The following is a 17,695-nucleotide window of genomic DNA, read 5'->3' on the forward strand; positions in this document are numbered from 1 at the left end:
GTCTCCCTGACATGATGCAGGCATTGGAGACTACTTGAAATAATGAAGGTTTTATCTTTCAAAATTAAGAGCTATTGAACTTGAGAACTCCTGCCCTTCTTTCTGGCTACTTCAGTGATTTCAACAGCCAACATCCCTGATAAATTCATGGTTTGGGAAAGGAAAAACATCAGGCCTCCCACCAAAATGATTCATGACTTATAAAACTCGCTTAGAATACTCAATTTTATTGAATTTTTTTTTTCCTAATCCCTAAACTAGACCTTGTTAATGTCCCTTTAGATGTGAATGAATGTGACACGTATGGAAGCTGCAGCCAGATGTGTGTAAATACAGATGGATCCTACACTTGCAGCTGTGTGGAGGGTTACGTGCTTCAGCCTGATAACAAGTCCTGCAAGGCCAAAAATAGTAAGTTTTAACTTCTTTTTTTACCTTCCTGAAAATCTTTTGTGGTTTTGTGCTGGAGGATTCATGTGAAAAGACAGAGATGAACACAGGTGAGACAAACTTTGTTTCACTGCACTACAAAGAGCTGCACAACAAGCTTAGGAAAAAAATATTCACTTATTAAGACAATACTCCAAGGGAAATATCAAAAGTTATTATCTGGATATTATTAATTAAAGCAAAATACTCAATTCAGCCAAGATTAGAAGAGTTCCCAGTTTCCCTGTTCATAAATAAATCAAAGATTTTCCTCACACAAACAAAAAAAGGCTGTTTACTCTGGGAAGACAATGGAGACAGGGGAAATGATCATGAGGTAATTGTACCCTTAGGATGAAAAAAGACATGAGATTGCTTTGTCCTTGCATCATCCCAAGAGGTGAATTTCCTGATATACATATTCACATGAGACTTTTTGTTGCTTAGTGCATGTTTTCATTACTTATAGTGGATTGGGTATTTGAGGAAATTAGTCAATTGTGCTTAATGAGGCAATATAGTACACAGTGTTTTCTTATTCAGCATAATGAATTAACAATGCTTTTATATTAAAGCACAAAAAAAGTTCCTTAAGGGAATTCTTCAACATCCACAATGCTGAAGCATGTGCAGCTGAGTATGAAGTAATGTTTATTGTATATATATTTTAAGGCTTCCTTTTTGTAACTATTTTACCATCAGAAAATAGAAAGTTCTAGTGATAGTTTTGAGGCTTCTTCACCTAAAGAGCATTACTAAATGTGTCCTTCCTTGATCACCACTAGGAGTAAAAGAGTGTTTTCCTGTTTATACTGTTTTTTCTTGATCCATACATGGACATTTTTCTTTTTCAATAGACCCTGAAGTCATGTGAGATGACAGCCCATGCAAAGTAAAAATAATTTATTATTCTTCTTTCTCCATCTCATGAAAATCAAAAATGCAATTCTAGATCAGGAAATGCTCATGGTGCCAGTACAGGGCTTGAGATGACCCTTTTATTTTCCCTTTTTACACACAGAAAACTGAGTAACAACTGAGAGTTGAAGTTAGCTGTTGGTGTCAAGATGAAACAAATCACATTAATAAGGGACTTCTCTGCAGTTTTTGCTACTTTATCATGTTTATTTGACAGAAGTTTTCACATTTTTGGCATTCTCAGAAAGGAATCACTACTCATTAATCAAAGAAATCCCTGTAGGACAATACAAACCTGGGTCATGGTGCTGCACAGAAATGAGTGTTCCCCATTACTTTAGGTTTTTTGAAAACAAGCTATCTTTGGATTAGAACAGAATCAAAAAAAAAAAAAAAAAAAAAAAAAAGCAGGTGTCTAAGGAAAAAAGAAACCCAGCCCTTAGAAAACATATCAATTTTTCTCCTTAACCTAAAGCAAATAAGGATGGAAAAAGAGCAGCCTCTCTGCTTTGCCGACATTTGGCAAAAGTAGTTGTCAAACAGATGAAGAAAATGAGCTGAGGAACATTCAGCTCTGTGTGTAAAAGCTGTGAGAGATAAGAAGCAGCACTAGAGCTGTAGGCTGGGCTTTCTGTGCAGCTTTCAACGTTAATAACAGCAGATCTGCTCTGAATGTGAATTCCCATCCATGCCGAGATCCTGGGCACGACGCAACCCAGGGCACCGAACACCCCAGCTGGCTCTGGGAATGAGCTGGGAGCTTTCTGAGCACTGAGGAGAGAATGGGATGGGACTGCTGGGACACATCCCTTGAGCTTTATTGTGGCATCAGCCCCATTTCATGGTTTGAGACAATTGAAAGATGGAAACAGCTCAAATCTTGCCAGCAGCAGCCAAAGATTTCTTTGTTACAGAGCATTTAAAAAACTTTCTGGCCAATAGCTTATCGCTGAAGTGTGGTGGTGTGCAGGGGTCCCAGGACAAGGGAAGTGATGAGAATGTTGTCTCCATGTTTCAGAAGGGTGGTTTATTATTTTATTATATATATTACATTAAAACTATAGTAAAAGAATAGAGAAAAGGATTTCATCAGAAGGCTAGCAAGGAAAAGAAGGAATGGTAATAAAATCTTGAGACTGACCAGGCAGTCCGAGCCAGCTGACTGTGATTGGCCATTAATTAAAAACAACCACATGAGACCAATCACAGATGCACCTGTTGCATTCCACAGCAGCAGATAACCATTGTTTACATTTTGTTCCTGAGGCTTCTCAGCTTCTCAGGAGGAAAACTCCTAAGGAAAGGATTTTTCATAAAATGTATCTGTGACACTGAAGCTTACAGATCATTGCTCTAGCCAATCACTAAAAGTACATGTGCACCTGCTTCATAAAATGCTTGTGTGCCTTCCATTAACAATACACAATACTCCATTATTAAGCTTAAAACCTTCTACTGTCTTGCTAAGCATATTTTTCTAAAATTTTCCTGTAGTCTTCTGTAGACTATTTTTCTGCAGTCTTAAGGTCTATCTTGGTCAAGCCTAAAACTCAAATTATTGTTTCACATCCTTGCTTGCTGTACTACTGTAACTTTTCTCCTTTCAGGCTTTACAGCCACAACTAGCTGGAAGTTCTTTACTGTTTCTGAGGTTTCACAGCTTTCTAGAAATTCTCACCTTCCCTATTTTCCCCACCAGGAGCAGAGAGGTGCTGAGCAGGTGACACTTGTTGGTACCTGCAGGAGCCCTGCCAGGGCTGGGGACAGTGTGGTGACCCCACAGATCCATCAAATGCTGGGTGGCCTCAGAGCCTGTCCCCCCTCAACCATCTCTGCACATGTGGGGTGGCACAATTAGCAAAAAGCTCCCCAAAATCTGCTCCTTGCTGCCCTTCAGGCTGGGAAGGTGCTGAGGTCTCTCCCTCATTAAATTCTGCATTTTTTTCCTCAGCACAATTAAATAACTCTGGAGCTGAAAGCTTTTAGCTGCACATTCCCTTTGGGGAAGGATGTTAAAATGGGTATCAAAACAGCTGGAGGCTCACTGTGGGTTTTTTTTTTCCAGACTTTTTAAGCATATTTTCTTTTATGAATAAAGAGGCAGTTAATGGTTTCTTCTGAGGTGAAAATGAAACAAAACACAGCTTTGCTGAACAGAATTTAAGAACTTACTTGTTTACCAGGTTTTTATGCCTAAATTGCAAAGTCTGCATGTGATGAGAAGAGTATTTAAGGAAAGAAAATTACAGAATTGGGAATATCTAGCTGAGGAAAAGAAATTAATCTGTTTTACAAAAGTTCCTGGTATATTTTATATCTCCAAGGCCAATCTAGAGAGAAATGCTGTGTGGTGAGAAACATTTGTCATGTAGATGAAGTGGGCTGAACTGATAATGACTAAAGAAAAAAAAAAAATCTAGCTTTAAGGGAAAAAAAATCAGCCCTGTTTAACTGATTTGACAACACAACTTTCTTGTAAAATCTCATGAAAATAAGTTGTAAAACTTTAGAAATAAAACAACTCATTTGTGAGGTACATTATGGTTAAACATCAAAAATAATGTAAAAATAAATTGGTCTGAGTATTTTTTCAGATTTTTATACAATACATACCATGGGGACAGCAAAGCTCTTATGATTTACAGAGTATACCCCAGGAAAAGGGGGTTGAAGCTGTTTGTAAATCCTGAATTCTGGGGTTTATCCCTTTCATATCATTGTGGTGGAAAAAATAGAAAATGCTGGCATTTCTGAGTTTTTCTTCAGATGAGAAATCTGTTGGCAGTGCAAAACACCTTCATTTCTGATTTGTTGTGGCATCACTTATTGATCTGTATTTTAGACAAGATCAGGTAGGAGGGAAATGCAAGCCTTTCATCTTTTCACCACTCTATCTTAAACATAATTCAAAGGAGGATGCTTTCATTTTAGTCAAGAAGGATGAATCATAAAACTTCCCTGGATTAAAGAGCTATTCACATCTTATCTTTCCTATAAAATGGGAAAAAAATAAAAAGAAAAACTTGTGAAAATACACACATGAAGTCCACTTGAAAAGCTGCTGTCAGCTCACTGGAACTTACCTTAAATCTGTCCACTAAACTTTTAAGCTGTGTAGAATCTGTTCTCCAGGAACAGACAAGCAGTTTTTGTGAGAGTGAAGACATGATTTTTCTTAGTATCTCCTGTTTTTCATCTGCATTATGCTGTACAGTAAGTTAATTTATATATTTTTATGAAATGTATATATTTTGTACAGTTTTACTATCAATACATTATATTTTTCAAATTTTGGAATTGGCCTTTATCTGAGCAACACTGAAGGAAGCAGGTAATCTACCCCACTGTGCAAAACCATGATTAACTGCTTTAATCCATTGAATTATTTAATGTATTTATGCTTTAAAAATACAATTTCAAGGCCAGTAATCCAGTTTCTGTATTTTTAATGTGTCATGGTGCCTGCTGAGCAGAACCTCTTGGCAATGCCACAGGTCCTTGCAGCACCATTGTCTGCAGCCAGGTTTGATTACAGCTGCAGCTCAAGAGGGTTGAACTGAATTCCTTTTAAGAATTCCTTTATGTCTTAGACTCTAATACCAAAATACAGCCTTTCTCTGGAGTTTAGTGGGGTATTAAATCCTGGTTACACTTTTCAGGAGGTCAGTTCAAAGAAAAGCTCTGGTTCTCTCTCTCCCTAAACCACCTGGTGGCTTTGAAACTGCAAACTGCTCCTGTGAGCTGCCTTCTCTTTGAGGCTTTAGATACTGCAGGCTGTGGAAATATCCAGCTTAACACACAGAATAAGAGCAAAAAAATCATAATAAAGGTCTTTCCACACTGCTGGGAGCTGGGGAAAGAGCGATTGAATCCAGAAGTAGGCAGTGGTGTTATTTTGTGGGGAGAGAGAAGCTGAGCATGGAGCTGTTGGATGTGAAAATAAATCCCCAGACTCAGCAGGATGCAGATGGAAACTCTCCTTTTGTACCAGTCTGGGGTGAGTGGGTGATAGGGACACAAGTTCCTAAATCTGCCTTTCCTCAAGGGTGGCAAAAGTTGCTAAGAACAAGGGGAAGGAGAGATTCACAGGCACTGACTGCAAAGGGACCTACCTGGCAGATTTCAAACAAAAAATTGCTTAGTGAGAATTCCCCCCTCCCCTCCGCTATTTTATCTTTTGGAAAGAGAAAAACAAACAAAGAAAACAAGACTCAAGAGCTTCACTCATGGCTTACACCTCAAGGGATTGTTTTACAAAGAAATTCGATCCCTGCAGTTCTTGGATATCTTTTGAAATTCAAAGCAAAATAATGTTTGGATCTGATATGATGGGTGGAAGGGACTGTGGGGATGATGAGGACAGGCAGGAAGTTCCAAAAGTAAAACTGCAGAAGTGTGGATTTACAAATGTTCATGTGGGATGCACTGGAGAGGGACAAGATGTGTAACAAGACAGAATATACATTATGGATTGAGAAAGAATAAATAAGGAGTAAATGAAATCCACATTAGAAAGAGTATACACTGAAGCTTTGTAGAAATAAACAAAGATTTTTTTTTTTTATTTTATGATGCAAAAAAACCCTTATTCAAATAAGGTTGAAATAAAAACAGATATTATCAAGGAACAGAACACCTTTTGCTGTGACTTTGAGACCACTGAGCACTGTACTTGCTGAAATATTCTTTTGTCTTTAATCAGACCTGATGATGAAGTGCCATTTGTCAAATCCTTTTTATTTATGCCATTTTTTCCACCATTTAGACGGCTGGAACTGCTTACTGAAAATTTGAGAACTACATTAGGTGGAATGCTGATTGGATGTGCTGCATGTCAATGCAGTGTTCAAACATTGATGCATTCCTTTGAAAACAAGCAGATTACATTGGGGTGAGAGCTCCTGATGTGGCAACACAATTTTTTTTCAAATGTGCCTAAATTGCAGAGTTTCTATGCTTTAAGGTTTCACTGCACTGGATTTATTGTCAGGTTGGTTATAACTTCTTTGAGTGGCACCCACTCCTCAGATTTTTTCCTATTTTAAAATGAAAAGCATCTTACAATTTCATGTGTCCTCATGAGCTCTGCAAGTTTTTCTGGCCTTAATTCTTTTTGAAATTCCAGTAATCTGGATAGAGATAATTTGCATAAGTTGTATTTCATTTTATGACTTAGGCATGAAAAATGTTGCAATAATGATACTTGGAATTAAACAGAGGCTGAGAGGCTGGGGTAATTAATTTTCTTTAATGATGTGAACCATTGGAACAGCAGGATAAAATAGACTAATAATTGGGAATATATGATAGTTATGAAAATAAAAACAAAACCAATTTATTACATATCTTAAAACAAGCAGGTAAGAACATTAAAAACTACATTAAAACCGAAAAGATAAAAATGAAATACACAGCCTGTTAATCACTTAAACTCTCCTCACTTTGTTTTCAGAGCCTGCTGACCGACCTCCTCTTCTTCTGGTTGCAAGCCCTGAGAACGTTGAGGTTTTGCACCTGAATGGCAGCAGGGTGTCTGCCTGGAGCCCAGTGAAGGGATCTGCAGTGGTCACCCTGGACTACAGCTACAGGGAGGACACCCTGTGCTGGCTGGAGTCCCGAGACCTCTCCAGCCAGCTCAAGTGCTCCAAGATCCCCACAGCTGGCGCCTCTCCAGAGGAGTGGACAGTGAGCATCGCCCAGAACCTTCACAGTGAGTGTCTGGTGTCTGTCCTGGCAAACAGGAGCCTGCAGAAGATTTTTGGGCTTGTAGCTAAACAGTCTTGGGCCATTAAATATTGCAGCTCACACTAAAGTGATTTTAGGGTTTGTCACTCACGTATTCAGCCTTGTTACAGGGCTTGCAAGGGTTTTTCAGGGTGAAGAGAGAGACGAGGATGTTGACCTCATGTTCAGAAGGCTTGATTTTTTATTTTATGCTATATATTACATTATTACTATGCTAATAGGAATAGAGAGAAAAGTTCTCAGAAACTTGCTAAGCTAGGAATAGAAAAGGAATGAATAACAAAGTTCTGTGTCCAGGCAGAAAGCAAGAACATCTCTGCCGTGAGTGGTCCGTAAATCCAAATATTCACCCAAGACCAATCCCAGATGCACCTGTTGCATTCCACAGCAGCAGATAACCATTGTTTACATTTTGTTCCTGAGGCCACAGCTTCTCAGAAAGGGGAAAAATCCTAAAGAAAGGATTTTTATGAAAAGATGTCTGTGACACAGCCTGAGCTGCAGTGTTTGTGTCTATGCAAAGGTTTTTAAGATGTGGGGTTTTATAGACTGTTGTTTGGGGGGTCTATGTACAAATCACAAACAGGGTGGGAATGCTGGGAACGTGCCTTGAGCTGTTTGATTTTCCAGCATCAGCCTCATTACATGGTTATGACAATGGGAAGGTGCCAGCAGCTCACATCCCAGGCAGCAGACCAAGAACTTAATGTCACAACTCACTTTATAAGTTTTTTGACCAATCACACAAAGCAAAAGCACATTGACAGTAGTTCTCTCCAACCACTATAAGTACAGGTACCTTTGGTTAAACAATGCTTGCTTATTTCAAATACAATACCTGCTTGTGAGCCTTAAACGCAATGCACAGAGCTCCATTATTAAGCTTCAAACTTCCTAATATCTTGCTAGATAAACTTTTCTGCAGCTTAGGGAGTTATTCTAGACAAGCATTAATACACAGACCATTGTTCTTTTTGTCCTTACTTTTCTACATTTTACATAATTTTTCTGCTGACCAATCTCATGGCTGCTGCTTAGCTCTGATCACAGTTCTGCTGTCTCTGAGGCCTGCCCTTTGCAGCTTTCCCAAAACTTTCTGATTTATGGATTCCCACATAAGCTAACTGTAATGTGTGGGAGCTACAAAACCAGCAGTGCAATGGAAGAAGAAATGTAAAAGGCTTCTTTTTCTCTGCCAAAATAGTGATACATAAAGTTCGAGAGCCATTCTTTGCTACTAGGACAATACTAAAAATGAAATGGAATCAGATTTAGCACACCAACTAGCAAAAAAAAAAAAATCAAATTAACCACAGTCCTGGGCAAAATGTGCTTTGTTTTGAACTCTGTGTGTGTGTGTTCTGCCATGATGTTTGCACCATCAGAGTGGCCCTGTGTTCCTGTCCCTCTGTTCCCTGCATGTCCAGGGAATTTCTGATCCTGTGCTGGCCAGACCTGCAGCACTGCATCTGTTTGCAAAATCAAGGCCCTGGGATGGGTTTGAAATGAACACAGTGCTGGATTTAATGAGCTGCTCATTTTTCATAATGCCAAGCACACACCAGCTTGTGGTATCTAATATTTTTCTCAAACTTCATGGTAATCATTCAATCTTCTTTAGATGAAGAATAATAATTCCCTTGGATATGAACTGACTATAGAGACTTGTTTTGACTTTTTCTTTGATTTTGATTTGGGAAGTAGTGCTTAGGGAGTTCAATAAAACAACTTTGGGAGCTCTGACTGACACACTCTCACAGATGTAGCTGTGGGAGTGTTTTTCCCAAGCACACACATCCACAGACACTTCTGCTGTGTTGCTCAGTGGAGCTGCATCAATCCCCATGGTCTGGGCATGTCTCCTCAGAGGAGGAAACAGCATGAAACTTGCTTTGGTTCACCTAATTAGGATCTTCTAGACACCCCTGGAGTTATTCCTGCCAGGACATGGCAGGGATCTCGTGTTGCCCTGCCTGGTATATTTGTCAGATAATCTTGTGGCTGCTGCAAAATTGAGTTTTAATTTTAAATTCTCCTTTTTCTTCGCTCCACCTTCTGTTACCTGTCAGGTCATTTCTGCTGTTTCTCTTCATCATACAGCACAACACCTGATGAGGGAAATTAATTTTGTTACTCTGTCAAGGAAAATGTTTTCCAGTGTAATTGCATTCTCTGCCAGCTCAAGCCAAATAAATGGTCAGGGCCATGGGGTGATTCACATAAAATTGTACATTCTTTTCTTCATAGGAAACTTTCTTTTGTGTTTGTGTGAATATGGTTATTCCTAAAAGTACTAGGAGGAAAAAAAAAAAAAAAAAAAACAACATAAAAGGCTTTCTTAGCAGTGTTTGTGGAATTTATCTTTTTTATTCCAATCTTCTAATCATTTTGTTAGTGGAAAAAAAAATCTGCATTTGACACAAAAAAGTGCTAGAAAAGTCAGCTATACAAAGTGATTGGGACTGCTTGAAGTAGATTTATTCAAAGTGTTTTCTCCAGTGAAGGCAAGTAAGTCTTGTAGTTAGGAACAAAGAATACAGATCATCTTTAAAGATGAAAGTCTCCATCTAGGAAAGCAGGGACTATGAAAATGACTTGGTTTTCATGATGGGTCATACAGCACCAGCTCCAGGTACTGAACATTTACTTTGGATTCACAAAAGAAAGAAACTAGAGGACTTTAATTTCTTATCATTCACCCTCAGAAGAGTCCAATGTGACTTCACTTTGGAGAGGATGAGTCCCAGATGGATGGAATCAGATCTTTTGAAGCGCTGGGAACTTGGTCTGTGTCTCACTCTGCAGAAGGGGAGAGGCTGAGCCTGCCCTTGGGTGTTTTTTGCTCTGGAGAACAGGGTTCAGCTCCAGAGATGCTCCCTCATGCTTAATAATTAGGTTAATTTCACTCTTAATATTTATCATCTCAGGGCTTGTTTGGTAGTTTTATCCCCTCACAGCTTTCTGTGGGCACAGCAGTATCAGCATTTTGATCTCAGCCAAGGCCAGGCATTGCCATGTTGTTTCATCTTTGTCTTTTTAAGACCAAAAAGTTGTTTTTGGAAGAGAAACTGGAAATTTTCCTCTTGGGAAAGATTCATGCAGACAGTACTGGAGCCAAATGGGCTTTCAGAGGTGATTCTCCTGTAAGGGAGGCTTGAACAACCCCTGTCCATGGTAACAGGGTGCTCCTTGACACCTCACAGCGAGGCTTTCAGCAACAATCATTTATTTAAACTGATATCTCTAGGCCCAAACTAACAAAAATTCTTTCTAATGTGGAAAATCTCCCAATTTTCTGCCCTTTCAAAGCCATGATGAGCAATCTTATATTAATGCTTTTGTGTGTGGGAGCTGAGAGGTGGCCAGAGCAGCATCCTCTGGATGCAAGAATGTCGTTTTTCCTCATTTTAGGAGTCATTTTGTGTCTTCATCATTACAAGCACCTTTCATGCTCTACAAACCAGCACCAGGCAGCACAACCTGGGTTTTAGCTGTTATTCTTCTGCAGAATATAACCAAATCTCTTCTGGGATGATGCTTCAATGATGATGCATGATATTTTCTGCTTGGCTGACATTTGATTCAGCTTTTCTTGGCACTCAGTTATCTCAGCACAGCACAAGCAATGCTGTGTTCAGCTTTGCCACCTGTACTTTGTGCCCACACCTGGGAAGGAGCACAGGCTTTTCTCTTGGCAGCTGTGTTTGGACAGGGCTGCTCTGGATTAAGAGAAACATCTTGTTTCTTCTGTAGGAATTCAGTTTTTACCTGCCAAGGTTGGGAGCAGGGGGTGGTTTGGAGGGGCTGGAGTCTCTGGAGGGAGAGGGATTTGCCTCTCTGCCTGTGGGACCCAGAACATTCTACTTGACCTTCTGGCTGGCTTTTTGCATCTCCCACTTTTTGGATGCGAGTGAAGAACATCAGACAGTGAGCCCAGGGAATTTGACCACGATCCAGGAGTGTCTGTTTGGGTTCATTACTGTTTCCTTCCCTGATTTTAGTCCCTCTAATGGCTCCTCCACCTCCTGAGCTAAACCACTTCTCAGCAGTGATTATCCATAAGCACTGCTGTGTTCAGAGTAGCTGCAGTAATTTCCCTTGGCAATGATGAGGCTCAGTGAGTGAAGGAAACCCCAAGCACTGGAGATGGTGTTCCTGTCAGAAATTCCTGTGAATTGCCATGAATATTCATGGCAAATCAGAGCAAAGTTTGGCTTACTCTGCAGGAGCAAAACTGTGAAGATCTGGGGGAAAAGTGTTTATTCCTACATAGTCTGCCCCAAACTTGGCTCCAGACAGGCACTGAGAGCTGTCACACAGTTGTGGGATGTGGGTTTGCTTTTCCTCCTGTGACAGACAGCCCGTGTGCCTTGAGGATGCACAGAAAGGAGAAGGTTTCATGTCAGAGGTGATTTATACCTCACATGGCTCCTTAGTAGTGCTCAGAGCACCTGGATCAGTCATGGGGCCCAATGGGAGGTGAGAAGAGTGTCCTAAGGGAGTTCCACAGAATAATTTTCCTGAGTGTGGGCTTCTCCACAGAAGTGATCTGACCATTTCTGGCTGATCTTGCATTGCTGTCCTTGCATTTCTGAGAAGACAGGTCAAATGCTGGTTTTGGGATAATAGACTTTCTTTCTTTGTCCAAAGGTGGGCTTTCTTGCTTTTTGGCTTTAATTTTATTTATTTTCTTTTTTTTTAATAGTGTCAACATCTCCTTTTTAAGTGCTCTAGACAGAGCCAAGAGTAAATATACAAAACTAGGATAATTTTCTCATTAATTGTTGATTCAACTATAATTTCCCATCTCCTTTCCCTCTCCAGCCAGTCAGTCTCCTAAGGTCCTGCAGTTCTTCAAAACAGACCATTCTCTTTGCTCTTCTGGAAATCTCATTTTTATTGGGCCTCATCACCTTGTTATTCATGTCCTCTCCCAGGTGGCTCATGAATGTTGCCTCACACAGGTTCCAGCACAGGTTATTGTTCTGGAACTTGGTGATGCTCCACAGAGAACTAGGATTGATCCCCTCAGGTCATCCTTGGTCCATCTCCAACTACATCTTTCCTGAGTCTTCCTCATGTTTTCTTCAGTGTCTGTTGGGATTTTTGTGATTCCCTGGTTACATTTTGTTTTAATTTCCATATGCTCTCAGATATTTTAAGCCCAAATTGTTTTTTGGATGTTCATACTCCATTATATGGGAAATGCATTCTTTGCAACTGTTTTATTCCTCATTCTGGTGTCCCTGAACTTACAGAACTTTTCATCTAGGATTTGATACAGCCTCAATAAGGTGCTTTCCTGGCACAGTACGAACTTTTATTTAGTGCAGGAAATGGTGCTATCTGATAATTGTCCTTTTTGAGAGAGTTTTTCTGTCCCCTGAAATGCCAAGACTCCTGTAGAAACTTAAGCCTGTACAGAAACTTCTTGGATCAGTGTGTTCCTCTCTTTAGCTCCTTGTCTTTGGTGATTTTTGGTTCTGCACAGCCTTTTTGATGGTTATCAGTGGAAGGATAAGGGTAGATCATATCTCTTCATTCAACCTTTCTGCTCCAGCAAGCTCAATCACTTGGGCATCATCTTTGTGGTGTATACTGCAAATTGATTATCCTTTCTAATGAATAATATTAATATAATCAGGTTTATACCTCAATTCTTAATGGTGTTTGTACAGAAGTTAAGATATAATCTGTATAGCTACAACCCTAAGAGGGCCTTTCTTCTGTTAAGAGGTTCTAAATATTATTTGTGAAGGATCTGTCTGCTTTTGCTGCATCTTTTGGGCACAGATTTCCCCATCTGGCGTGGGAATTGTTCTGGTTTGAGTATTGTCACCAAACATTGTTGTGTCACTTTGAGTGCCAAGCTCCCATGGCAGAGAGCCTGACTTGGTGGCATTTCCCTTCAAAGCCAGGTGATCTGCACTTAATCCTTTTTGACACCAGAGCTATTTATTAACTGACTGTTAATTGCCACAAATGGATTTTTTTAGTTGCTCAGAGATGTGATGTTACTATTTTTCAAGCTTTGTTACTCATCCAGCTTCCACAATTGATCTTGCATTGACATTAGTAAAAACTCTGTGTCTCTTCTCTTCCTAGCAAAGCTGGCCTGATATCTGTTCTTCTTTATTTATTCTTCAGTAATTGTGTCCTGGACAGTTTCATCTCAGACTGAGTACAGGAAATAAAAGCCTTATCTCAATGGCGTTTTTCAGTGCAAATTTTTGATTACTTTTGTTTTGTTTTGTATTTTTCCCCTTCTCTAAACTCCTAGGCTCTGCCCGGATCAGTCTACTGAATGCTCTCTCTGCAAAATGATCAAAAATCATCAGTGCTGAATTGTCATGTTCCCTTTTTACTGCTTTATCATTTTCTTAGCTCACCATTTTTGGATTTTCTTCTTAATTCCAGATTAGTTGTTGTCCTAAAGTGGGACATGACTGGATCTTTTTATGTCTTCGTTATAACCCAACCCATCCTGGGTAGAGAAGCTCTTGCACCAGGGTGCAGGAAATAGAAGAGCAAGCAAGAAAACTCCCACAGCAGCAGAAGGGTTTTGTAAAGAAAAAAGGACTTTTTTGTCAAAGTAGCAGCAACCACATAAATCTGTCTTTATCAGTCAGAATTCTGAGGGACTCTGTCTGTGTCAAATTGAATTATTATGCTGCTTGTAAAACAGTAACATTTTTGATTTTGTTAACAAGGTTTTTAAGGTGGAATAAAAAATTGTGGGGACTACAGTGATGTAATGTATAGGTAACTAGGTTTCTGCTAATGTAAATCACAGTTTTGTAGTGAATATTTTACAAAAGCATTTATATCTTCATATACAACAGTAGTGAAGCATTGGTTAAACAAAAACCATATTGACAAGTCATTTATTTTTCCTGAAATGTGGCAATAATTATTGCATGTTTTATGGAATTAGACTCACATTTTTCCATAAAAACTTTGACATCCACATGCACCATGTTGGCTTCATTTTATTCTTTACTTGGTAGCCACTGGAACTGTTGTTGGAATTATTCCACATTTCCTCAGTATTCCCAGGAGCTTGTCTTCTGCCTTTCTTCCAATGAGGAGAGATATAGGAGATAAATAAGAGACAAACACTTTTGAGCTGCTTATTTCAGTGAAGTTGTTTATGGACTTGAGCCTTCAAATGCACTCTTGGAAAGTTTCTTAATGGCAATAAAATAAATGATTTATATTTCAGTGTGCTAATTACATATGCATAACTTTTTTTGCTTTCTACTGGTACTTTATTATTGTCTCTATAAATTTCATCTCTCTTATGATTTAGCCAGTGGTTGTCTTCTTGAGTGGTAAAATATCTTTGTAAATGCAACTCACATACATTGCTAACCAAGTTTGCTTCATTTAGACTAATTGACAGCAAATTTTCCATACAGATATTTATTTATTAATGCAAATATTTAATTCAGACTTCATTAAAAACCTAAACCACACTACTGAAGCCAAGTGAAGAAGTCAAGAATTCTTGGTATAGGGCTTTTTATCTTTTTCATAATGCGCTTTGGATTGTGTCATTAAATGAGTTCTTCTGCCTCCTAAATGTTTTTCCTGAGGCACAGACCAACATTGCAGGGAACTTTAAAAAGTCTGTGTCTTCTTTGAAAGTACTTTTGCCTTTACAGGAGCAAAGGGAACATAAAAAACTCTAAACTGCAAAATATGGTTTGTTTACATGCAGCATCATAACTGCAACCATGTTTAGATATAAAAATGAAGCATTTGAGGAATTGCAGACCAAAGTCCATCCCAGAGAGGGATTTATCAGTAGCTAAAGCCAGGAGGGAACAGGATTTTGTTAGCAGTGATCCTGAGCAGGGTTAGGAATTCTCTGTGCTACCCAGAGATCTGCAGGGAAGTCACCCACAGGGGATGGCACAGCTGAACCACACATTCCACTGCTGCAAATCTTGGGGAAGCAGCAGGAAAAGAAAAAAGGAAAAAAAAAAAGAAATAAAGATGTGTTTGTGTGTCTTATGCAATGAAAGGGTTCATAGACTAAAATCACAAATATGCAACTCCTGATCAAGCTTGTGGCCTCTGGAAATTGCTGGTTTGAAACTCAGGTTTTGATCTGATGCCTTGTTCTGCTGCAGGGAAAGGGGTAAATAGAGAGCAGAAAGGCCTTCTGCCTTTCAGAAAGGAATAACAACGAATAACTGCATTAATGGAAGCAAATCTGAAAGAGAAGCTACACATGTGATGAAATTAAAATCAGCTGCTACAGCACCTCAAGCTCCAGCCTAATCTGCTTTCTGTACTCACAGCAGCCTGGGTGTTTCTGTGCTGGACTGGAGTCTGTGGCAGACACACCAAAAAGTTTGTGTGTGTGTCAGAATAAATAAAGGATTTGTTCTTTCCTTATCATTTTGTCAGGAGCCCTTACAAAAAGATGAATTGCATATTTTGCAAAGTTGTGATTATTATTTAGATTGTGATGGACATGACAAATTAAAACCTCCATCTGATTGTGGGGATTTAATATTGGATTGCTTTCTTCAGTTTTTAACTCCTTTGACTGGCGTAAGCAATGGCTGGCTCAACAAATAGTATCTCCAGATCATGGAAATATTGTTTTTGTTCTCAATAAAATTGAGAATTGTGGATTTCTACTTGGAATGAAACAAATTTATTTAGAACTTTCTTGTTACTTCAGCTCTGGTGTAGAACTTGAAATGCATCATGGAATAAATAAAATGTAACAACAAAGTTTGTCCTTTTCACTATTTGTCAGTTGAGTTCGATATAATAAAATCTTTGTTTTTCTTACACATTTTTAATAGTTGAGTGAAGCACGTTTCTAAAACTGACAAATTGCATGCAACAAATGTTCTCTCTGAAGTAGATCACTTTTGCTAAAGGCAAAATCTGATTTTCTTTGTTCTGGAAAAAAAAAATGTTGGGACCATTGTAAGCAGTGAAATTATAAGGACAGGATATGCAAAGGGTCAGTTTGCTTGCACAAAATTGATGTCCTGAGTGTTATCAGCATGTCACCCAGCAGCTGCCACTCTGTGTGCTGGGCCAGGCATTAACTGTGCCAGTCTGAGCTGGGGACAAAGTTTGGGTTCTCTGTGCATGTGTAATTCCATAACATTTCTGTCACACTGTGTAAGCAAAAATAATGAGCTGACTGAGGAGTGTGTGGGGATCTGTGCCACAATTGACGGTTCAGGGCATCCTGATCTTTTTGGTAATTGTGGCCTTGTCTTGAATGTCATTTATTTCTCTTTTACTTAAATGCATTATCACACTTTTTAATTTTGGGGAATTTTTTCTATTGATATATAAGGAGATAAGTATAATGTGTTATAAATATTTTCCCTGTGCAAATACTGAAAATATGTACTTTTAAGACTCTTCAGAGGTGATATTGTTTTGTCATTAAGTCTGTAGAACTGGTTGCAGAATTCAGATTTGTTTTAAACAGTGGAGCTCCACTCAGTGTCACACCATGGCCTGTGCTGCATTTGGGATCCCTCAGCACAGAGAGATCCCAAATGTTCCCAGATTCTATTCCCAAACAGAACATTTGTTGCATGCAAATTGTCAGTTTTAGAAACATGCTTCACTCAACTATTAAAAACTGAGCTCACATCAGGGTAGTCAAAACTTTCATGGGTAAAATTATTGCAAGGAGCAATCCAAGGGGACCTGGAGGAGGGTGCAGGGCAGATTTGTGTCTCTCCTCTGCACTCTGCATGGGCTGGGACAATTGGGTTTTACTGTTTACATGAAAGTAGCAGTGATTTAGGAAGAAAGGCAATATGTTGTGTTTTGTCTTTTCCCCTCTAAATGTGGAATATGTCAAGGGAAATATAGGTTGGATGTTAGGAAAGCTTTTTATGGAAAGAGTGAAAAAGTTCTGGAATTGCTGGTAGGTAGGTTAAACATTAGGAATTTTTTTTTTTTATGGAAAGGGTGATAAAGTTCTGGGATGGCTGCCCAGGGAGGTGGTGCAGTCCCCATCCCTGGGTGTGTTTAACAAAGCCTGGATGTGGCACTGGGTGTTGAGTTGTTGAGGTATGGATTGGACTGGATGATGAGGATCTCTTCCAACCTGGTGATTCTGTGAATAACAGAGAATAACAAACACTGTGAGGTTTAAACCTGAAATGCTGGGGATACAAAAGGTGGGAGAGGTTGGCACAAGATACCTGGAGCTTCAGGTGGGATTATGGGCTCACATCTTCCTGGGGTGGGCAGTTTTGGGGCTGGAAACCTTCTAAAGCAAAGGTCAGGCTCTGACATACAAGCACATTGAGTTGGAGTCATATTTCTGTCTGTGTGAGTGATTTATGAGACTTTGAATGGGATCTATGGTGCCATTCTGGTTTAAGATAATGTTCAGGTAGACCAATAACAGCACTATTGGGGTGATGAGAGAAATAAATAAGCAACAACAAAAAAAGCAGAGGCCCAATGTCTGGTTGAAAATGGATAGAAAAATAATTTATGTATAAATCTAAAGCCATGCTTTATTTTTGTTTCTTATATTACTGGAAATAAGTTCACAAGGAATTTTTTTTTATTTAAGTGCAGTAACAATGTCAATATTTTAAGT

General features: G+C 39.2%; 1 protein-coding gene across 6 annotated transcripts in view; it reads left to right on the top strand.

The window, feature by feature from the left end:
• The window catches only part of LRP1B (LDL receptor related protein 1B), a 638,472-nt gene that overhangs the window by 343,050 nt on the left and 277,727 nt on the right, over positions 1-17,695 (top strand). For all 6 annotated transcript variants that reach the window (XM_064718934.1, XM_064718938.1, XM_064718939.1 and 3 more), the window contains exons 5-6: positions 283-411; positions 6,800-7,057. In XM_064718934.1, coding sequence (XP_064575004.1) covers positions 283-411; positions 6,800-7,057 — 387 coding nt within the window. The remainder of the gene's footprint in view (positions 1-282; positions 412-6,799; positions 7,058-17,695) is intronic.

Source organism: Zonotrichia leucophrys, chromosome 7 (genome assembly GCF_028769735.1).
Source record: "Zonotrichia leucophrys gambelii isolate GWCS_2022_RI chromosome 7, RI_Zleu_2.0, whole genome shotgun sequence".
Lineage (NCBI taxonomy): Eukaryota > Metazoa > Chordata > Aves > Passeriformes > Passerellidae > Zonotrichia > Zonotrichia leucophrys.